The 24,092-nt window shown below is 38.7% G+C and overlaps 1 protein-coding gene across 4 annotated transcripts in view; it reads right to left on the bottom strand.

Moving 5' to 3' along the window:
• Positions 1 to 22,146, bottom strand: part of fbxl4 (F-box and leucine-rich repeat protein 4) — a 40,861-nt gene extending 18,715 nt beyond the window's left edge. The window contains exons 1-5 of one of the 4 annotated variants that reach the window (XM_071205814.1): positions 22,070 to 22,146; positions 5,890 to 6,519; positions 3,572 to 3,902; positions 1,922 to 2,166; positions 568 to 781 (exon numbers count right to left, since the gene is read on the bottom strand). In XM_071205814.1, coding sequence (XP_071061915.1) covers positions 568 to 781; positions 1,922 to 2,166; positions 3,572 to 3,902; positions 5,890 to 6,386 — 1,287 coding nt within the window. In that variant the 5' untranslated portion in view covers positions 6,387 to 6,519; positions 22,070 to 22,146. The other 3 variants (XM_034102035.1, XM_034102037.1, XM_034102034.1) reach the window with 3 other exon arrangements.
• Between the last annotated feature and the right edge of the window lie 1,946 nt (positions 22,147 to 24,092).

Here is a 24,092-nt window from a genome sequence, read left to right as displayed (position 1 = left end):
ATCTTGCCACTTAAATAGTGGTGACAGGACACCTGGAAACGTACTGTATGAACATAAATTGCTACATTAGAAAAAGAGATTGTAAAATACAACATTAAAAACGTTCAATCTAGTGCTTTCAACCAAACGGCATCCGCAAAGGTGGTCTGCCTATTTTCATAAAACAACGTATATCAGTTACTCTTTCCATGCTCAAGAATAAACGGTGAACTGCTTAATTTTAAGACAAATGCGGATGAGATGTCCTACAAAATCTCAGAATAATGTTCGCAAAATTCAGAAAATTCTACAAGTTTCCCAGAACATTCAACGATTTTCTTAACCTCTCATTAATCTTCCTCGCGTGATATCTTCTCTATATTAGGCAATACTGGAAAATGACAAAATAAGACAAATGTAGCCTTGCTTGTATAAAAGGTAACCAAGCAACCTGCATATTACAAACAGGGGAACCATTTCGAATATAAACATATTAACTATCTTACAGTCTACCTGCTGTATTTGGACAATGATGTTAAAATGTCACTTTCACAGAGGTTTCCCAGATATATTGTTGACCGTGCCTACCTCTATCTTGGTCCGGTAGAGCACCAGCCTGCGGAGGCGTGTCAGTTTGGAGATGTGTGTGAAGGCCTGCGGTTGGAGGCGGTCGCAGGAGGACAGGTTGAGCTCCTGCAGCCCGGGACACGTCTGAGAGATGACCTCCAGGCAAGGCTCGTTCAGGAAGTGGCAGCACGACAGCTCCAGGGAGCCCAGGCTCTGACCGCAGGCCTTCATGAAGCTGAGGGGGGGAATAGATGTACAGGGGAAATCAGGAGAGCAACATACGAGTGCACATGTCCCTACTTTAGACAATATGACTTTTACATAATATCTTATTTTCTTTTTGTCATTATTGAAAAAGCTTGGTAAAACTTTCTATGACTATAAGTCATTGTAAGAATACTAATAATGTGTATAATTATAGTTATAAATTATAAATGTTTATAATTTTGACTGGAGGGCAAAGGGATGTATTCAAATAAAAACATTTTGACCTGACCAACAGGAAAAATACCCAAAGCAATTTATATTTACTCACAAGGTCAAGCATTAGAATACTCTACATACACTATGCCGGTGACTCACATCTTTTTGTTGCCAGGATGTAGTATAACCCTTTTTTCACTTTTCAGTCACTTTTGATTAATGTTCACATAAAAGTGAAATGTATAACTACAGTTAAGTTTAAATAGTTTCATCAAATGTTGAGTCAATGGAGTATTTTTTGGGAAACATTACATTAGTGAAATGTAAATGTGCGTGCATCATTCAGTTGTTCATCATTAAAAGGTGGTGTACATTTGAAGTACTACATTTCGGTTATGACTTGTAGATATTAAACTAGTTTGACTTTGTGTGTTGCTCTTGCAAAGATTGAATACAATGTCTTTCTTTATTTATCAAAAAGCAAAAAAAGGACCAAATATACAAGAGAGACTTCAACCCGCTTGTAATGTATTATTTCTGCCTATATCTCAATAATTTGAGTACTTCTCTCACTTTATAATGCATTTTAATATGATTATAAGTAGTAGTATTTGTATAACAGTAATCAAAGTGCCTGTGAAACAATGATTATGAATTACAATCTATGGGAACTAATAGTACAATTTGATACGTGTAATTAAACAAGACCTAAAAAGTCATTCAATGCTTGATAATGTTTTATGATCATTGTCATTAGACAGTTTTATAAGCAGATAACCCATTATAAGGATGTGTATACCCCATCATTTATAGACATGGGCGACATAGAAACTAACTTTCAATCCATTGTCTTTGTCTCAGCATGTCCCTCCCTCAGAAAAAAAACACTTTGGTTAGTTTCCCAAGGTCATCTGCCTGTGTTCTAACATGTGCGGCGTGCTGACAGTCTGACCTGCTGAAGCCGGTCAGGGTGAGAGCTCCGCGGTTGCCGATCCAGGACAGGTTGAGCCTCTGGAGGAGAGTGCAGCGGCTCTGCAGGTGTCCCAGGGAGGCGTCACTCAGCCGGCCCCAGTAGGGCTGCAGGCTCAGCTGGGTGTACTGCAGCGGGTCGCAGCAGTGCTGGTGCAGCAGCTTACAGCTCTGGGCCAGACGGCAGAGGTCCGGCAGGGTCAGGTGGCTCAGAATCAGCTGGATGAGCTGTGGATGGAAGATGGGGAGAAAGAGGATAAGGTTATGGAAAGAAAAGGCAACAAAAAGAGACAGGAGAGACAAAGCACAAGACTGATCTGTCTGTTAGGAGAACACAGCACAAACCAAAGAGTGGTAGAACCTAGTAGAGAATAACAGAGAAGTCTAGAGAATGTCAAATAGTGTTTATCTGCGACACAAAGCACTGATAGCCGGATCAGTGGCGAGGTGAGCCGGTTTGTTTTGCACCGTGTTCCCTCTCAAAGAGAAAGAAGGATTGTGCGAGTGTGTGTTGCAGTGATTTAACAATACACGGTGTTCAAGCGAGTATCAGCTGGCAGATAATAGCTATATTGTGTTTCTGAAACAAACACACGGCGGTTGTGAAGACTGCTGTTAATGGCAGTGGTTTGGAGAGGAGATAAGAGAAGGAATATCAAGAGAGCTGTCGGTGTTTTGAAGCTCGTTTGAAACAACATGATACGTGTGCGTGGCATGGAAATGACTGAGTCCATGATTGCTTACGATATCAAGTTTCAACAGGTCCGAGCTACACAACTCGTGTTTTCTTGGAATACTGGTTATTGTGGTGTACATGTGCACTCTGGCGCAGGTATAATGATTGCAGGGCTTGCTGTTGCTAACGATCTTGGGTTTTATGGCTGAAACTAAGGCCGTGCAGGTAATGTTATACAGTACCCTGCTATCGTTTGACACTATTCCTTTGATCTATAGGTGGCAGTAACATGCAAAGAAATGCTGCAAGGCACCAACAAAGGATGCAAAGAAGAAGATTGCAATCTGGTCAACATGGATGTATACAATGCGGAGCCAAAAGCTGCTTTGCAAACGATTTATGAGGAAGGATAAGCATTGAACACGGTCGTTACAGCTCAAGGAAACTGATGATTCACACAACACTCCAAAGGGCACTTTCAATGACAACCACTATTATTAATGTGGGTGACAATTATCTATGGAGGCACACCATAACCCAATATGCATTGGTAAAAAAAAACGAAATAAGCCTTTTGTGAAAAACAAAAACATTACTAATCCCTAACACGAGCTTGAGAATCTATTCGGAACTGCAACTTTAAAAAGAAAAAATGATATACTCATTAATGACCACATTTTTACTTCTGATGTTAATATAATTTGTTTTATTCTAATTTATTTCATGCTTAATTGGACATTTTACTTTATTTTAAAATGTGTATATACATATTTTTATTTACTTTATGTTATCTTTTGATTGCACATTCTTACCTTTACTTCCTATGTTTATATTAATATTTAGTATTTTATTTTTCATTTGACTCATTCTGAATGGAGTGGCACAACACCTAATTTCCAAAGGGAAAAGTAAAGTATTGTCTGAGTCCGATACTATATCTGTAAAGTCTGGGATCACCTCATAAGGCAGTTTGTCAAAGTAGCCATTGCCTGTCCTCTTGGCCTCCCCTCCTTGTCTGAATGGACCTCCCAGATCAGACAGCTCCTCCTCGCTGTCACTCAGGTCGTTAATATCGATGATGGGCATCTTATAGCGGGCCAGCATGGGCCTCTCTTTCACCCCCCGCAGGATGACAGCGTCCAGCTCCGTGTAGTAGTCCAGCAGAGAGCTGTTGACCTCTATTCGCAGCAGGTTGGTAGGGAAGTTGATGTGCTTGATGTTGGGGGAAAACTGGCGGGCCTGGGGGGTCAGCACCTTGGTGGGCTCCCCTGACCACAGCACCTCCCATCTGGAAAAAGAGAGTTGTACTGTGAAGCCAAGTGGATTAAATGTTTCCCCCCCTGAAAATGGGCATGTCACTCTAGTGTGAGATGTTGCCAATCTGCTTCCTAGTATCCAGTCCTCTCTCGGTCCCTTAAGAACGAATATTAAAACAAATGTCAGGAACCTGGAAGTGCTTTTAGACACCAACCTCACCTTTTAAGAGAGCCACTCACAGGTTTATCCAGTCATGAATATCATCTTATAAATCAGCTGTTTTAATGACGATCAAACCATCATTCATGCTTCTATTTCCTCACAGTTGGGGTATTGTAATGGTCTTTTAACGAGTACAACAATCAGAAAACAATTAATAGACTTAAAAGATAATGTGTGCAAAATGCGGCAGCAAGCCTCCTCACATTACTCCAATTGTAATGACCGTATACTGGCTGTCTATTTGTTTTAGTATTGATTTAACTTAATTATTTAAAACCCTTTCTAGCTTGGCCCTAAAATATAAATCAGTGATTGCTGTTGGGTACCTGGCTGTCGATGGTGCTGCCGGAGGTACTCCTGCTGCTACAGCTCTATCTTCCTTAAAATAACTCCATTCTTTCCAGATTGGTTTACAATTGGTTTACTTGTACTTTGTGTGATTAAAAAAAAAAAGCGTCCTTGGCTTTCTTGAAAGGCGCTATAAAAATAGAAATTATTATTATACTCTATGTTGATGATAAAGAACAAATCAAAAATACAAGTTTTTTCTTTTCCCATTGCTTTCTTTCTTTGTCCAGTATTATTGTGTATTTGATTGTGTTTTTTGTGTTAGTTGTAAGACTGGTTTTGATAGGTGTCATGTAAATAAAAAGTATTATTATAATTACGATTATTCATAAAAGCTTCAAGGATTGCCGGTTTCCGACTGGTAAAGGGAAATCAATGGTCAGTGTTGAACTACTGTAGCTCTCTAAAAAAACGTAGGACAATGACCTTGGAATTCTACTCAGTGCTCCAAATGCTGTCATGGTGCTACAATCAGGAGCAATGCTTCAAAAATACATTTATCAAAAATGATTATCGTATGTTGAATGCTCAAAAGAGAGAAGAGTTTAGAGACAATTCATTTAATACATGTTCAAAAAACATATTAAAATATAAATAAATCTTTCTCTACGTTGACAAAATTTGCTTGGAAAAAATATAGCTACAATTAAAATAACTTAGTCACTTAAACCCATGATTAGATGTGGATTGTGGAATACAGAGATGTGGTATAATTCAACAAATAAAGAAATGGGATTAAAGGGATTTATCCTTCAACTGCTGTGCCAGAATACACACCTCAAGGCAGTGCGTCTCTGCCAAAGCAATACAAGTTGGCTTCTAAACGTCGCTGCTGGTTTGTAGCCAATACTGATTTGATGGGCTTGGTTGCACAAAACTTACTACTTTCTTTACCTGGTACTTTTTCCACAGAACCTCACCAAAAATCAAATTCATATGCATCCAATTATTGATTTAATAATTGGAAAGAAACCCCAGTCAAATAATACAGTTTTACTGAAACTTCAGGCTTACAATTGTGTCTCTTGGTTTCACTGTCAGATAGACACTGCTAGAGGTGAACCAAATTCCTAAGGTAGCCATAAACATTATTTAAAGAGCACTTTCCATAACAACACAATGTCCTATAACAAACAAAGGGAAAGAATGAAGTAAAGCTAATTTGATAAAGAATACAAATGTGAGGTATCAATGTGTACGAGCATAACAATGCAAGTAATACATTATTATTATTATTATTCAAATAAGGCTAGAAATGTCTCCATTGTAAATTCATGAAACGAGAAGACTAGCTCTCACTTCAAAGTTGTGCTTACCTGCTGGAATGTCTTTTTGTGTTAATCAACTACAAACTACTTCATTGTGCAACTGCGTGTTGTAGAATAGCAATACATGAACTTTGATTTAACATTTGATTGCAGCACTGATACTGATGGTTTCCTCTTTACCTGACATCAGTAGGTGGATTCTGGGAGAAGGGGTTGTGAGAGCAGGCCATAATTTGGACGATGGCTCCAGGGTAATAAGTCTCAAGCACATCCACTGCTGTAGGGTAGACAGGCTCCTCGAAGCCCAGTTCAATATAATCCTGGCTGTGGAAACCTTTGGGTGTGCGGCGAAAAGGTGGTGGAGCGCTGGCACACTGTTCCCACCACTTCCCATAGGCTCTGAATACAGCCGTCTGAGTGAAGTCCCCTGAGCTGGGGTAGACGTTGGGGACCCCGGCCAGGTTCCACATGGTGTACGACATGCTATTCTCACTGCCATAGTGGGAGCTGAAGTCCAGAACCTCCTTGGCATACTGCTCCACCTCAACACTGACCGGCAACACCGCCCGCTGGCCCGACTCCACGGCCCGCCGACTAGTCAGAGCCTCCCCTCGAGTCCCACTCCTGGAGCGGCGCCGCAGACAAATATAGTAAAACATGCTCATGAGGGTTAACATGGGGAACTCTGGGGTTGAAGGGGGCCGTGAGTAGAAACGGAGCCTAGGGGAGGAAGAGCCTCCACCTACTGGAAGGACACTGGCTCAAGGGGGTGTACAAAGCGCAGGCTAGGGGTCCGGCTGCATGCATGACCTGTGGGTTAGGCAGAAACAAACACAAGTTAGAAGAACACAAAGACAATAGGTCCTAGGTAGTACCCCAGAGTACAATGCTTATTGATTCTGAATCCTAACTTTTTCACAAAATAGAAGAATAGAACAATGGAAGAATGTTTGCCACACCTAAGGCTAAAAACCCTAAATAGCTAACCATTAATGGAAGCATTACAAAACATAGAACAACCTAAAACTAACGTAAACCAACAGACCCATTTTGGGCTTTGGGCACTTACAGATACCAATTTCAGAGGCTCATGGAGAGCGAAAGTAAAGGTTATTAATTGACAGGCACATTGCGTCCTACTGTCATATAAAACGCCTGGCAATAGTGCAGTAAATAGTAACACTCCCTCTCTACAGCTGCCACAGCAAGAACCATGTCATCAAAAGTAAGCTCCAGCTAAAATAATGCCCATTTTGTTTATCAATGACCTGTCCTCATGATAGGCAGGGATTTCTGCTTAACATGAGAGCACATTTATCAGGTCAAACTGGAAACTCGAGGTATTGAGTCGGACACCCATGCTATAAATGTGTTTAGTATCGCTTCAGTCACATTTGGAAATACTTCAAAAGGAAGCAACACCTGGGATACTGATATCAACAAAGAAGCAGTTCTAATATAACATCAGAACTGAACTAAAGTGGATAGACTGGTCTTAAAAATACTGAGCCAACACTTTCTACATAATAAATGTTTGCAAATAAGTTATATCTTTAGCATGAATGCTTTTATGAGCATTGAAATTAAAACAGTTATAATGTTACACCAAGCATTTTGGGTTGGTCGATATTAAGTTTGCTTAATTAATACTACTGAGAAATGGCTTTGTTGTTCACCATTTACCGTCAGGTACGGCTTAAAAAGGTCATTCCTTCTTCTTGTGAACCACTTAACTAGCTAAAACTACCTACCGCCAACTGTGCACATTTAGAAATGTTTATCCAAAATGTCCTTAAGCCTTGGTAACTCTAAAGACACTTCCTATTTTAGGTACAATACAGTCTGAGGAACTATCGTTACCACATACACTGTTGCTTTCTGAAGCACATTATTCAGAAAAAACACTAAAATGAATATCCCTAATGTAAAATTAGTAAGAGAGATGAGCTGCTTCCCACAGTTTGAGTTCTTGTTATTTTTAAACTGCTGGTATTAGTTAGCTAGCTAGCTAGGAAACGTTAGCTAGCTAGCTAGCTAGCCTACAGACAAGCTGAGCTGTCAAAACACAAACATTAGATTACGTAGCTAGTTTAGCCAAACCGTGCAGTCAAGAGCACGGGAAAACAGAATTAAATTACGGTAAACGTAGGTCGATATATCCATTCATGAGGAAGGTTTAATCCTCTTCTTTCTTTAACAGAACATTTCAACAACACAACAACATTCCTGCCGTTTACCTTGTGATGCCTTCCAGGACAGTCGGACAATGCATTCACTTACTGAGCGCACGTATATAAACCATATAACTGGAATATAATGGTGGATTTATCGAAGTATGTATGGTATCTAGTTTTTGACAGCTTATACTTACTGAATAAGGAGCATGTCGCCAACGGTTGTGTCGTCAACTGAGGTTAAAACGGATTATTAATGCGGAACTGCCATTGTATCAACTAAATTGCATCCTGTCGCGTTAAATAGCTGAATGTCAAACAGATTGCAATTTAAGAGAAAATGTAACATGTCTATTTTGGCAATTTTGTTCAAATTGAGCGACTACATTCATGGATTTTATATTAAGCCAATAAATTACTTGGAGCTACGTAGAACAGTAAAAGCCGCATCACTTCCGTATACACTCAAAGGCAAGGCAAGTTTATATATATAGCACCTTTCAACCTCAACACAAGGCAATTCAAAGTGCTTTACAAAAATTAAAACATTAATAGCATTAAGAAATCATTTGCTTTCACACATTCATGCAGCTTGCTACTCTTGGACCCCATCTGTAGTCACTTGAGTCAACAACAAAAGGTATTTTAGTATTTCTACCATCACTTGTACAAAGATAGTCATACTTGATAGATAGATATCAATACTACTCACGTCAAATGTCTTAATCTCGATATAAACACTAGCATTCATACAGTACTCATTTAACTCAAATTGTACAAATGAATTGTAAAATATATGATTTATACAAAAACAAAAGGTCATTTCTGTAAACCAACTAGTATTCCAAATTAACCTGACTTGTTAACAGGTTAAAAATAAGGAATGTGTAAGTTAATATGTTACTTGAGAAGTTAAAATGAATTTAAGTTTAATTTGAATGGTTTAACAAAAATCCAAAAAAGGCCAAGTCACTGCCTCCTCTCCCTCTTTGCGAGTTGTATTTTTTTACAAGGTTTCATCTGCCCTAAGTTATATCTTAAAATGTTCTATGCTAAGTCAGGTCCATACTTATTCCACATGAAGTACATAAATGTGTTCTTTAAAGAATACATATGTATAGCCTAGGCATACATTCTTTATGTACAGATGTGATATATATTTCCCGTGTTTTACCCAGAACTCTTATTTGACAGTTGATACTTTCATTTTAATACTACTTGTTTTCAACCCTGAAGAATAAAGTTGACATGGAAGACGAAGCCACATTTAAATTCCTTATTAAGCTCTGCAGAGCAAACCACGGGGTGAGAGAACATGCCAGACTCAGACAGAGCCTGTGTCATTTTGAAGCTGACAAGTTGTCAGGAATTCATATTAAATACACATCCAAATGAAGGTTGTTAAAACAACAACAACATTCCATATTACCACAACTTGGTGTAAAAGGGCTCTCTAAGAACATGTTTTGCGGGTTATATTAAAGCATGTGAGTTACTCTGCTTTCTTGAGGAGTTTGAGTAAAGCAAGTGATGTTCTTTTGCCAATAATTACACACACAAAAAAAGCAGCACTTAAAGAGTTTGAAACACTATTGACTACAAAGTCGATATGGATAAAAGCATCAGCGGCATGACATGTAATGTAATGTTGTATACATGGAAATTAATTAATTTTCTTTTTTGTTCAATAAATCTATGTATTATGAAACGTATTACCCAATTTCATAAATACATACAATGTTCTCTTACCTGGATTGCTTTACTGTATATCAATCTAGGTGGTTTGAGATAAAGGCTGAAGAGGTGTGGCCTTCTTCCTGATATAGTGGAACTAATTGGTGCACAAAGTGGCAAAAGAATGCATTTGAAAAACTCAACAGCAATGTGTCTTTCCAGAAATAATGCCCTTGTTACTCAAGATAGTCCACAAACATTGTTTGCATTTTCATGTAGGACATCTTTTCTTTCACCTAAACTTCATCTGCTTAGCTAGCTAGCATTACTGCTAAACCAAGCAGGAAGTCCTTCATGTTTACATCTTACAGTGTCGTGAGCAAAACCCTATCGTCCATGAGTAGATGCATGTGTTCCTGATTTTAGGGTGAACTGTCCATTTCATAATTTGGACTGGAGGGCAAAGGGATGTATTCAAATAAAAACATTTTGACCTGACCAACAGGAAAAATACCCAAAGGTACACAGTTAAAGTATGAAGAGTACGGAAGCAATAACTAATACATTTCACATTTGGAAATCGCTAGCAGCCTTATTTGCCAAAACTTGATTTATTTCTAAAGGATAGAAAAACATTTCTTACTTGCCAAATAATCCATTAAATATTTCTGCCAATGTTCACAGTACTCTGCATTCGTCATGATGCCACTTTAATTATAACAGATAGCTTAAAATGCAGATACAGGCTAATTAAATCAATAAATAATGCTAATTTGATCTGAATATGCATGCTGTTGTGTTGTTTCTAGTGGTGCATTAACTTTAATGGTTGTAACATTAACATTTTTCAGATATTTTGGAAAGTATTGTTGTTTTGTTGCTTGCAGTCTAATTGAAAGTTGTCTGTGTTAAAAGCCTCTTCTCCGCAGCCTCTGACCTCCCCTATGACTTCATCCTACACAAACCCTCCACCCACAGACCAGGGCGAGGTTATTGTGGTTGGGAACCATGGCTTGTTTGTACAGTTCAGTTGGAGCTAATAACATATTTGATCATTATGAAAAACAAATCCTTATCTCTCGAGAAAAAAACCCATAGAAGATAGAGCTAGAGCTGATGGAGGCTATCTCCAATGCCAATAAATACAAAGAGCCAAAGTTATTGGTGATTTTAGAAGTAACTTGTTCTCCTGGGATACTACTGTAACACAGTCAATCCCATGTCATCGGTTTAACAAAGCACACACAGATCTTAGCTTTCATTGAATCCAGCCAGCTGTTGTACCTATAAAGTATTGCAACAGATTCTGTTCTGGAGACACAAAGAGAACTACCTCTTCCACAACTTCTGTCACCGATTAAATAAGCAAAAGTGAAATAAACGTGGACAAATATGGCTGTTCCTAAGTCCAAATAAAACGTAAAAGGTCATCTTATTTTAGAGATATAGTTTGTAATTAGACATGTCCCAAAATAGTACACATTATATAACTTTGAAAGCACAGTTATACCATTGAACTCTACTTCGTTAAATATAGTAGACAGTTAAATCATTGCTTTTGTCCAAAATAAATCAAGAACAAAATGATATTGGGTTTCATTTTAGGCCTCAAGGCAGTAACAACAGGCAAAGTAAAAAAATGTTTTGTCTTTGTAGAGTTCTACTTGAGTTAGCTTAATGTCAAAGCTGCTAATAGGACACAGCTTTGAAAATCATACTCATTCTTTTTCTTTCTTTCTTTCTACTATTACCTAAATAAATAAATAAATGCATACAAGAGACATATATACACAATCTCAATCAAACACACACACACACACACACACACACACACACACACACACACACACACACACACACACACACACACACACACACACACACACACACACACACACACACACACACACACACACACACACACACACACACACACACACACACACACACACACACACACACACACACACACACACACACACACACACACACACACACACACACACACACACACAGTCCCATTGTGGCTGACATTTGCATAGATGAATGACTGAGGCTCTGCTGTCAAAACCAAAAGAGCTGAGCGTCTCCACAGATCTGCGGGCAACCAATCACGTGTCCGGATCTCATTAGCAGGCATCCATTGTGGGTGACAGGAGGAGATAATTACCTTTGACTACAAGAGCTCTTGGTCTCTTCATCCCAATGGCAAAAATGCCTGTCATAGAGACTGTGGTACGCTTTGAAGATACAAAATACACCCAAGGAAATGTGTCTTTTTTTGATTGGAGACATGTCTCAAGATGTGATAGCTGAAGTAAGAAATATTTAGATTCTTCAATTTGTTCAAATTAGTTAACATACTGGGACGCATTGCAAGTCAAGATTCTACACTTACTGTAGGTAAAATATGTGTAAAAAAGTCAAATGTTGTAAAAAAAGAAATTCTCATCATGCAGAGAACAATTCTGTGTTTTAATTTTATGTATGATGTTTTTGTATTAATATAACTGCTGCAGATGTTAATGGCTGAGCTAATTAAACTCATTTAAATAGTATATATTATACTATATTTTTTAAGTTTCTGAAAAAAAGCTTTAATGTTCAAACAGTGCTTTTATTTTTAGTCAATCCAAGATAATTTGTAACATGTTAATTTAGCTAAGAAGGAGAATTTTCGCAATTCATAAGGAAAGATTTTAATCTTTTATTTTTATCATAAACATAAAAAATCAACACATCTGGAGATACATGGATTTCAAAATAAATTGAGCTGTTGAGTTTTACCAAAAAAGAATATTCATAGGCCTAAAAAGTTGCATACAAAATAAATACTTACAACTATGTGAAATTTGAATTTAGGTACAGTATTTGAGTAAATGTGCAATACATTATTTGTATAATACTTTATAGTTCTTAAATATGCTGAATAACCAGTTACCCTTTGACAACAATGTACTTAATCAATTCATTGGACTTGTTTCTACAAAAAGGACTAACTCACAGAATGGCATGTTTTATCCCTGGAGCAATTTTTCATCACTTTTTCTTGATTGATCTCCGTCTGAAACAGACCCATGCAGCTAAGACCATAACACAGAAGCACATCAGAGAAAAGGATGCAACAAACCAAACACACACACACACACACACACACACACACACACACACACACACACACACACACACACACACACACACACACACCACACACACACACACACCCCACACACACACACACACACACACACACACACACACAAAGTACATAAACAGTGCCCAGCCAGATTTAGAGTTAACAAGATAGGATGATGTGAATAGAGAGCTAGTGGGCACGTCTGTGATTGACAGGCCGGGCCGCTGTCAGCTCCTCCAGGCAGGCATCAGCGAGCAGCAGTGCTGCTACTGTCAGAGCTCTGTTCTGGTCCACTGTGCCACACATACATATGCACATGGCCGAGCACACACAAATGCAAATGAGGATGGACACATATATTAAAGCACACGCACACTTACATGTGTACGCACACACACAGAAAAAGACACACCCTCTTTCTTTTTTCTTTTGTGTCACACACACATTCGGGCACACACTTGCTGTCCCTTTGCTTTGCCCCAGCTGTCAGAAGCCAGTAAAATAACGAGGCTGCCGCTCTCCTTCCTTTTTGCATAGAGGCTGAGGAGCTGGTTATTGCTTCTATAGAAGAGTACAGTACGTGTGCTTCTCTCCCAGCTGCAGCACACTCAGCCCACATGGGAACAACGTCTCATCTGGCTCTGAGAATATCCAGGAATGCCTGCTCATTTCAGTTTAGATTGAGGTAGTGATAGGCAGCCTTGCACTGTAGCTAACCTCCCTACTTTAATGCACTTCCCCAGAGAGAAAAGGTAAGATGTGGCAGTGCATCATATGTATTGTCCCAGCTTATGAGAAGGGTCTAGCTGCAGAGCTCCTGGCTGGGACTCACCTACTGCCAGAAGGTATGGCCATCGGAAGATGTGTACACCAGAGATGATCATTAAGATAAATGAGCATGCGTTCATTATTTTTAAAAAGCCACACAACTTTGAACAATGATGGGAAGGAAAATAATAAAACGTAAGTATTTCGATATAAAGTGGTGGAGTTACAACATACTTTTGTAGGTCAAATCTAGTTAGCATCGCAAAGGCACCCTTGACTAAAAGCAATGGGATTTTCCCATTGGATTTTGAATTATTGCAGAAATAAGGGTTTTGCAGAAGCAAAAAACAATCTAATATAAAGATAATGTTGTTAATCCCTGAGGGGAAATATAGTTTTCCACTATATTATAGTAACAACTTCTGTAAGTAAGTATAACAAACTACAGGACAGTCGCAAAACTTTACGTCACCACTGCTAAACTAAAAGCCAACTCTTGTGCCGCGTTAAGTCATTTAGAAGTCTCATTTAGCCACTTGATAGCAACTGAAAGCCGTACAAACACGTAAAAGCTTCAGACGTTCACCAGTGGGGTGTTTACTGATGTATTTTTGTTGTGGAAGAAAACTTGCAAATCTTGTAACCTTGTTTCAGAATCTAACCCAAAATGAAAATGCTAATATGCTAACTCCTTCCTGGGATGAGGACACATAGCACACAGCATTTAATTACTTACACAAAGATTATCGGTTCATGGTGTTTGCGTTTCTAATGTTGATAGCTTTTTTTACTTCATTTCCTGTTATTGTTCTGCTTACATTACCATTGGTTTGCGAACAACACTGGCACAGCTAGTTTTAGCAAACTCCCAAGGTATGAAAATAACAGTGGCATGTCAAAGTTATTTATCGATAGGTAGTGCGATAAACACATGACATCACACATCACTAGCGACGGAGATGGATCCCAGCGGTAATGCACTGTGGGACTTTGGAGTAGTTGTAAGCTTGTGATTCAGAAGTGGATCGTCCAAAGTTATAGTTGCATAATTCACCTCAGACAGGTCTGTGGTCAGTGCCATTATAAACATGACTTCCAGGTGGCAGGACATTTATTATTCTCATACATTTAAATATATCTGAGAGTCCAACATGTTTTATGCATTTGGAAATGTCAGCCGTGCTAACTGTGAGGGCAGTGAAAGTGTGAAGTATCTGGGGCTGAGAGGGTTGTATGTGATTGACAACGGAAAGTGGAGCTGGCCGTTGTTCTCAGGTAAAGATGTACTGGCATTACTTAAAATACTTTGTCACCTTCAACAAGGTACTATGTTTGTTTGTCTGGCTGTCAGCAGGAGTATGGAAAAACTACAGGTCCAATTGCCATGAAGCTTGGTGGAAGGGTGTAGCTTGGGGCAAGGAAGAAACCACTAAAGGTTGGAGCAGATCTGAATACTCGGGCAGATAACAAGATGGTTGTACCTTTGTTACGTCTGCGCTCTTCAATTGCCTTTCTAGTTGTGTCTATGAAAATATGACTACCTATAGAAAATGTAAATGTATTCTAATACTATATTTTCACCCCTCCTATGTCAGGCATCTGTAACTTGTAACAGTTGTTGTTGACACAGTTACAGTATAATCACTTTAAAATAATATTAAGTCGTCGTAAAGTTATACATAATTGTTGCATTTATTGATAAAGTATTGATCTATTAAACAATACTTTTCTCTCTGTGACAATAGAGCTTATTAAGTTCAAAGGTTATAAAATGTGACCTAAAGTACTAAAACATATTTATCTGCAATAAATAAAAATACAATTATATTACCATTTTGACCAGAATAATAAATAGTTTTAAAACCAAATGATGTGTATATGTTGGCCTGTGAACAATAAATATATACTTTATAAACAGGCGGTAGGGATTTTTACATTTGATCGAGGATGATGACCCTACAGCAGGGGTGTCAAACTCAAGGCCCGGGGGCCAAATCCGGCCCGTGACTTCATTTTCTGTGGCCCCACAAGAGCTTGCAAAGAATATAACATGTTTATTATACGGTTACATGATGATTTACAGAAGCACGTTGCCCATAAACTACATGTCCCACAATGCATCTCAAATTAGACTTTTTTTCTCAGAATTTGAAATGTTTTCTTCTAAATATGCCTTTTTTCTTAGAATTTGACTTGAATTATTTTTCAAAATGTAACTTTTTTTTTTTTTGACATTCTGGGAAAAAATCCCAGAATGTGGCCTTTCTTTTTAAATCATTTTGTGACATTCTCACTGAAGAGACTTGCAATTATTTGCCCCAGACTTCTGCTTTCAGACATAGTTAATTATGAAGTTATTACCCTATCTGATAATAATCCAATGCAGAGGCAATAATGTAATATAATACATTATTTTATATATATATTTATAGAATGTATTTTTATATAGTCTTAAAGTTACAACCGGCCCTTTGAGTGCAGCCCTAATGCTGATGTGGCCCGCGATTAAATTGAGTTTGACACCTGTCAATAGATGCTTCATGTTTCCCCTGTTAAGCCCGAGCCTGTTTTCCAGGTCTCAGGCTCGAAAATGACATTCCCAGAACAAATTACCATAACTGCACTTCTAAATGGAGAACATTAATAATATTTTTTCTCAAAGCAATGATAAACCTGTGAGTTGGATGTAGAAGAGTCAGAATCAATATAGATTTATTTTTATTTTAAAGTAAATTCAGATTAAATATAGTAAAAAAAATTAAATTAGTGTGTCCGTCCAAAAAAAACATATTACTTATAGTGAAAACCACCCTTGAAAATGAAGGGATGGAGCTTTAGGAATCCAAACTATAACATAATAAGTACCCTGTATCAAGATTGATGCAAAACAAGTTAAATGTGACCTTTAAAGAGAGATTTAGCACAAAAAACCCCACTTCTGGGGTCATTTGGGTGGATTTGACCTATCTCTGGCCCCCCTTGGTCGATTTTGATGATTGACATCTCTTTTTAACCGCTAGAGCCAATGGAATCGAGGGAAAGTTCCACATACACACACGTTACGGAGTGAGAGTGACGCGTAGCAAAACCGGAAGTTGCGCTAACCTCTGGTGGCTACCATTAACAGCTAATATTTATTCTCCGATTTTTGCATAAAAATTGAATTATCAATAATTTTTTCAAAGTGACAGACACATTGGATTAACCTATGGATTAACCTTCAGCCGCGTTTCTTCGCGTTTTAATGCCATTGAACACAACTTTTGATCAGAATAACAGCTAAGGTGAGCATATCTCTGTGTTTTGCTACCTAAAGCTACGTTGTGTCTTTTCTGTATTTGCTTCCCCTGTCACGAGTTCTGATCGCTCAGTGATGATATTTATATTTCTATAATCTGTGGAATCTCAGGATGTTATCTAAGCTTGTTTGTGCAGATCCAATTAGTATATTGATCGGTATAGCTAGAGTTCTGTGCTCTGCGTTAGCATGTTTTCGCTCAGGGCTCATTTAGACCCTACTTGTGAGACTTGTGTTTTTGTTTCGGTAAAAATAGTTTGTATCATCAGTTAGCTGAGTTTCTTGCCGTTAGGAGGGTATGCCACATTCATATTAAGAAGCCCTGAGACACAGTGTCGTGAAAAAACTAAAAAAAGACCCGCTGAAGGGGTCTTTGGGGCTTATTAAAAACATTTGCGTTTCATAAAGCCCACTTCATTGATTAACCATTGCAGATCACATCTCTTCATCATTTGAGTCTTCACTCAGGTCGTTTCAAATTCATCTGACTGATTACAAAACTTCTCCGGCTTTTTAGTCTTAAGGACAGAATCTGCAAATATAATTACTGCTGCAAGAAAAGCAGCCAGAGATAGCGGAGAGAAGCTGTCATCTGCTATTGTTTTCCACTCGGTGTCCTCCAACTGAACTTCGCCGACCGACAGTTTAATTGGTTTCAGGGAATCGGGTGTGAAGAGGAGTCATGACCTTGATCTTTCTCCCTGATAAATGTTATTTTTTAACCAGTTATACATGCAAATATGCAAAGTGTGTGTGTATGTGTGTAAGAGAGTTGAGAGGGAGGTAAACAGATACAGATTGTTTCATTTTATTGTGTGTTTAGTGGCTGATTAGAGGCCTAATTAAATACAGTGTTAGTGAGTTCAGAGGCAAACAGAGGAGACGCTGACCCTGCGACTTCTAATGCACCCCGGGGATCATCTGAACAAAGTGAGTAGATGCAAACAGCCTGATAGAGTACATGCATTCAGAGACTTTGAACAAACAAGCACCATCCGACCTTTATCACTACAGCCTGTCCTTAATTCACTCTTCCCGTTGCATGATACATATTAATAGGAGTACAGGGCGGAAATTAAGCAAAACTAAACATCAACTTATAATGAAGTTGGACTTAAGATCAGGCCTAAAGGGGGGAAAAGCAAAGCATTGCAAAAAAATAATTAGATACGTATATTACCGCAAGTGGAAAAAGTCACAGTGTAACCAAATGTCCAAGACTAACTGTGATTGATGTTGAAACTACAATCTAAAAGCTAAGCCATTTTTTCTTGCAAAACGTCTGCAAATATACTGTATGTTTCTCGTGATTTGTCCATCTAAAATATGCCATTTTAGATTCAAAATGTTCGCAAGACATGTAGCTTGTAAATAAAATGGGTCCAATATTTACTTTGGTGACCATGGTTTATCATAATCGGTGCTTACAGATGCTTTGATTGACCACAAAAGGAAAGGAATCCTTCCAATGAAAAGGTCACTTTGTTAAGCAACTTAAATAGCGACTAAAATAGTCTGCTTTTTAGTTATTCTGTAAACAGTTAGATTGTGGCAATCCTACATGCAATCACTGATATGTCCAAATGTCCTCTTTGATCATCTTTAAATGGTTATGAAAATACCAGTCCCAGGTGTTGTTACCCATTTCACAGTTGCCTGAGGGTGTCTTTGCAGAGTTAAATCGAGAAGAGGATGCAGCAAACAAATATGGCAGAACATATTAACATTATGATATATAGTTATATATCAGTGTAAAGAGGTTTAATTAGAAATATGGAGATGCAACTTTGAGAAAAGTGGTGTTTTAGGGTTATTAAAAAATTAATTTAGGAATTAAGAAGCACAGTGTTTATTACATTGACTTATATCAAATATATGTTTGAACTTAAAACAAATTGTAATCAATGACACAGGATGTTAAAACAACATATTGCAGCTTAATGTTAACAAGTATTTGGTATGACAAAACCAGAAAACATACTTGCGTATGTCAGTGTCATTATGATCTAAACCAAAGGAAGACAATTGTTAAAAATGAAAATTCCTTGCAGTGTCCAAGCCTTTGATTTCCATTTAGCTCTTGTTCCTCCTCGGGCTTGAGAAGGCTATTTTACATGCAAGCCCCCTCTGCTACCCCCCACAACCCCACCTTTTTATTCCCCCAACCCTCTCATCCCCTCTCCACCCCATTTGCGCCAACAATACCCCTCTCACCGCACCGCCCCACTCTCAACAGGCTTCTGTGGAATTTATTCAAATATTTTGACATTTCGCCTCCCCTCACTTCCCGAGCAGAAATGATTTGTGACAGCTGGAGATGGGCTCGGTCGGAGGAGCATCCTCCAACACCCTGCCTTCTTTTTTCTCCTGTCCTAAAGGCTGATTTTGATCTTTCGACTCTTTCCCCCCCCCCCCCCCCCTCTTTTATTCACCGCTGCTCCTCCTGTCAGTTGGTGTAGGCCTTGATAGCTCTTCTCCTAGTTTGTATTTTTTTCATGTGACTCCACAGCGTGATAGACAAACTGGGTGATATTTCTCTATTTGTTGACATTTTGTTTTGGCTGCTTTTTTTTTGTGCCTTTTTGCTCAGTGCCCACCTACTGTCTGATCCCGCGCTGACATCATGTATCGGCAGCACAGAGGGTAATCCTCCTATGAAACCGCTTTCATCCGAATCCTCTGGCGATACGGAGCAACAAAAGATCTCCTTTGGTCGTTGATATGAGAATGGTAATATCATACAGTATGATCACCTGAAATCTGCACAAACCAACTGTTTCAGGGTGTCTTATTTCCACACATGCATTTCAAAAGGAGATAGAACATCAAAATGAGGAAGCGGTGCATGAGGCGACAGCAGTGTGCGGACTACAGCGCAGTGCACTGACAACAAAGACCCCATTTGAATAATGCTGCTCATTAGTTGGGGGACAGGGCCTTTTTCTGTTGGCGCTTGTCCCTGGTCACTTTGCACCGCTGCGATAGACAAACACACACACTCAACGCCAAGGTTGTCATCCATCACCGGACTGAGAGAAAGGTACGAGCTGGCCAAGACAAATGCGTCGTTCTGTTTTTTATTTCCTTCTGCAATGATTAGACATTTTCTCTGGTGGAGGATCACAGCATCCACACAAAGAGAATAAAGTGACGCCAGCTCTCTCTCTGATACTGTACGTGGTGCCATCTGAAAAGAGCTATTGAAGAAAGATCTGAAAATCCAGCTGCTGGAAATCCTTCATCAACTCTGGTATCAGCACACTGAACAATAATGAACCTCCTGGCTCAGCAGACACAAAAGCCTCAGTACAATCCAAACAACATTGTTCTAATATTCCTTTGAGTTAGTCAGATAATCTGTTTAGATCTATTCTGCCATAAGAATGGTTTCAACATTTTTGGGGAATCTACTTTTTGGCTTTCTTGCCGAAAGTTACATAAGAAGATTGATAGCACTGTGTAATCTACCGTGATCTCGACCCTACTGTTCATATTTCTACTCGGGCCGAATATCCTGGCCTTTATGTGTCATATATGTTTTGCGGAAGGTTTGTATAGTTAATATTGTTGAACGATGGTTAACATTGTGAAAAGGTTGTGGTAAAGTTTAGTGAGCGAAACTGCTTTTTAGGGTTTGAATAAGATCATGGTTTGGCTGAAAATAAGTAGTTTTCGTTAAGCTACGGACGTTATTTCACGTGGCGCGCGCAATGTTACTCAGTCAGATGGAGTTTACTGACTTATTGCCTCTGAGGGGAAAGTCCTGTGTTTGTTTGACCAAGGCTTCACCCCACCCACCAGTGGACTCCCATTCTCTTAATACTTTGTATTTAGCTCTGAATCCAATTATTGGTTTATGTTGAAGTTACTACAAAGCTCGATGCATTTCATACAGATGCTACAGGGTGCCTTGTACATTTTAATCACAAATCGACGGCCACTACGCAAGCATTATTATTTGAGACCAGCTTGTAAACCTGTGTTATTTTCAAAACTGAACATTAACAAATACAGGCTTAGCTGTTTAATTCAAAACAGACCTACTAAGTACTAAAGTAAGCACAAGCGCAAGCTGGACAATAACAAAACGTAGCAGCACCAAATGTCCAGCAAAAGAGAGAGGGAGAGCCATTCTGGATCGGGGCTTTTAACCCCGGGTGCACATCGACCAGGTGCTCGCAATCAGTGTTACCTTCAATGACATAAGGAAGCATCGTTAAAGGTAACTACAGGGAGGAGTAAAGCAGGGGTCGTCACACTATTTCTTTAATAAACAAAATAAATGTGTTTTGTCGTTACCCGTTAGACTATCTGAGACTGGGATTTGCAAATAAATACTCGTCATCCAAACTATTTAAAATAATTTTTAAACTTTGTCTTTTGTGAGGATTAAACAACAAACATATTACCTGTTCATTAGGTCAGATAGCTGGTCAGCAAATGTGTTTCTTTTGGACAGAACCAGGTTAGCTGATTCTCTGTTTCCAGTCCTTGTGCTAAGCTAAGCTAACGTCTGCTGGTGGTCTTTTTATACCAATATGGTTTATTTACTTCAAGTGAGCAAATGTCCCAATATTTTGAACTTCTGTTTTAAACGTTGTACCAGTGGGGATGTAAAGGTATACAACCCATATAAGCAACAACTGTCAGTATCAGGAAAATCCTTCTGTAAGAACGTGCATAAGCACATCTCTAAAATAATTGAATTAAACCACAGCTAATTCTTTATGCAAATGGGAATCCTGAAAACGAAATCATTTCATTTAAAAAAAGAATACAAGGACATTGTGACTGTTTGAACAGACCTGAGGAAAATCCAACTGTAGCTCTATAAAAGGAAAGGATCAGTCATCTGCCAAGGACAGCCGGAGCTAATAAGTGTGTAACATGATAGAAAAGAAAATTAGTTCATAGCTGTCATCTTCTTGATGAAGAGGCAATCAGAATCAAAGTGAATCATTCCGTGAGGAGGATTGTGTTTTGGAATTCAAACGGGCAATGCTTCAATATGACAAATCAGCCAGTGTGGTGCATGTTGATTGATTCCATCCATGAAAACCTAATAGATTTAGCCCTCTGTGAGTTTGGCTCTCATTAACCTCGCAGCGTTTTCATATGAGAATGTATTGGAGCCATTTTATCCACCACTCAAAGGCAATTCACTGGGTGATAAATCCTTTGGCTTATCTGGCTGCAGGTGACAGCACAGCAGAGTACGGAAGCTGACTGGGGCACAAACACACCAGAACACACACAACAATGCATGCACACACATATTCACAGCCCACATAAACACGTTCTGAAGCTCACGTTTTCTTGAAGGGGTCGCCATGGTGACCTGTGAGCTGGAAAACCTTGTGATCGCACCGGAACCGAAGACTTGCTCCTCGACCTGAGCGACCAGCCGCAACAGAAAACTCTTCCTCTTGGCTCCCCGACAAAGAAAAGGAAGAAGAAGAGGGGGAAAAAAACTGAATTCAATTACACAGTCGAAACCCACTCCTTGCCCTCCGGGAGTGATATCAGCACCATTTAAAAGTCTGATTACTCACAAAACCAATAACATTTTGACTCCCTGGTAATGGACCAGTAGATTAGAAAATTTAGATTACATTTAACTGCCTGTAGATTCTCATTAAAACGCCACCAACTAGTTAGAAACAATAGGTAATTAAGAGTGTAATGAAGCGCAGTAGCGTTAGCACGCGTTGGTTGCCTGCTACTCTTGTGGGACCCAGCCTTACTTTGCACTTATCCTGCAGCAAAGCCATACGCCGTCTCATTTGGGCAATACGACATATTTAATTAGATTAATGAATTTCGGTGGCGTCTCCACGGGGTTGGCTGTGCTCCTCGTGGTGACAGTGTAACAACAGATTAAATATTAGGGGAGGCCGCGAGCTGCAGGCAGGCCGGCCGGCTGCAGGTTGGTCCCTCGACAGAGGCGCGACAGTTTGGGTGGAACCTGTCTCAAGTTCACTCCTGCTAAATTGTCAAATGCAAATAATCGTGAGCAAATGTGCTGCACGGATAAACATAAACTCGTATTCAAAACTCCAGATTTGATTTAGCAAAGTGAGGCCTATTGAATTAAACATGATTGATTGTAACACGGGGAGAGCACAAACAGAGGCAAGAAAAGCTCAGGGTGATAAATGGGTTAGCGTCAGTGTTTGGCTTTAAGCTAGTCTCTGTGGCTCTGGCCGGACGCAAGTAAATGCTTCCACACAAAGTAAAGACTAAAGGAAACGGTGAATGAGTCCCTCAGGTGGAAACACAATGGTTTGAAATACTTAAATGTTGTGAAATATGGATGGGAAGACATTTTTGATTCACTTCATCTAGTGGGTAATTTCCGTACTGGCGCTAATGTCGTATCTATTGTGCTCTTAAGCGTTGGATTTTATCTTCTTGTGCTTTTAATAGGTATTAATATGCATTGTTTTATACTTACTGATATACTGTTTTATATGTATTAAATTATTACATTTATAAGTAAGAGTTTTTACTATTTTTGTCCTCAAAAAAGTTAAGGCGATCAACCATGTGGATATGGCAACAGAGATGTTAAATGGATTGATGTAAACGCTGGCCATCAGGGTTGTGTAATAGGTCACCATTGTCAGTATGTGTGTCTTTGGATATGTAATGTGTTAATATGTTAATGTTTTGTTTTTTTAAATGTATTGTGCACAATGTAGTAGTAGGTATAACTTTTATCTTCTGCGGCGTGCAGGACGGAGTACCTAATACATTTCCAAACGGGGACCATAAAGGATATTATTTATAAATGATATAATAGTACAAAACAAATAAAGTTTGGAATCTTTAAATCAGATTAGATTACACAGATTAATACAAAAATATTCTTCAAACGACATGAATGATGATTTGATGGTTTTGTTATGTCTGTTACATTGCAACCAGCTAGCTTAAGCTAACAGTTTCTATACAGTGAGTGAGACTACTTAGATAGCTTTCTCTAATAATGAATATTAGGAAACTTTTGTAGAAATTCTGCTGCGTATTGGAGAAGGAAATATATTACGCTTTCATTTTATTTTTTGTTTAAGCAGTTTTGTGTTTGTGATTTAATATTAGATTAAGATGATAACTGTTCGATTTGACATGAATTTTACATAATAGTTACGTTTGAGCTTTAGAGTTAGCTTTTACTTTAATGTTCGAGTAGTGCAGCTAGAATTCAGCTCTTGCATTGTTTAACGTTAAGCTATGTAATCACATCTACATTTCATATGAAATGTACATTACACTTGTGGTTTATCTACATTTCTGTTCTTGTTTAGCTTGATTTAGAATTGAATAGAACATC

The sequence above is a fragment of the Pseudochaenichthys georgianus genome, chromosome 16, assembly GCF_902827115.2.
Source record: "Pseudochaenichthys georgianus chromosome 16, fPseGeo1.2, whole genome shotgun sequence".
Taxonomy (NCBI): Eukaryota; Metazoa; Chordata; class Actinopteri; order Perciformes; family Channichthyidae; genus Pseudochaenichthys; species Pseudochaenichthys georgianus.
Note: the sequence above shows the minus strand (reverse complement) of the source record. Positions and strands in the feature narration are given on the sequence as shown.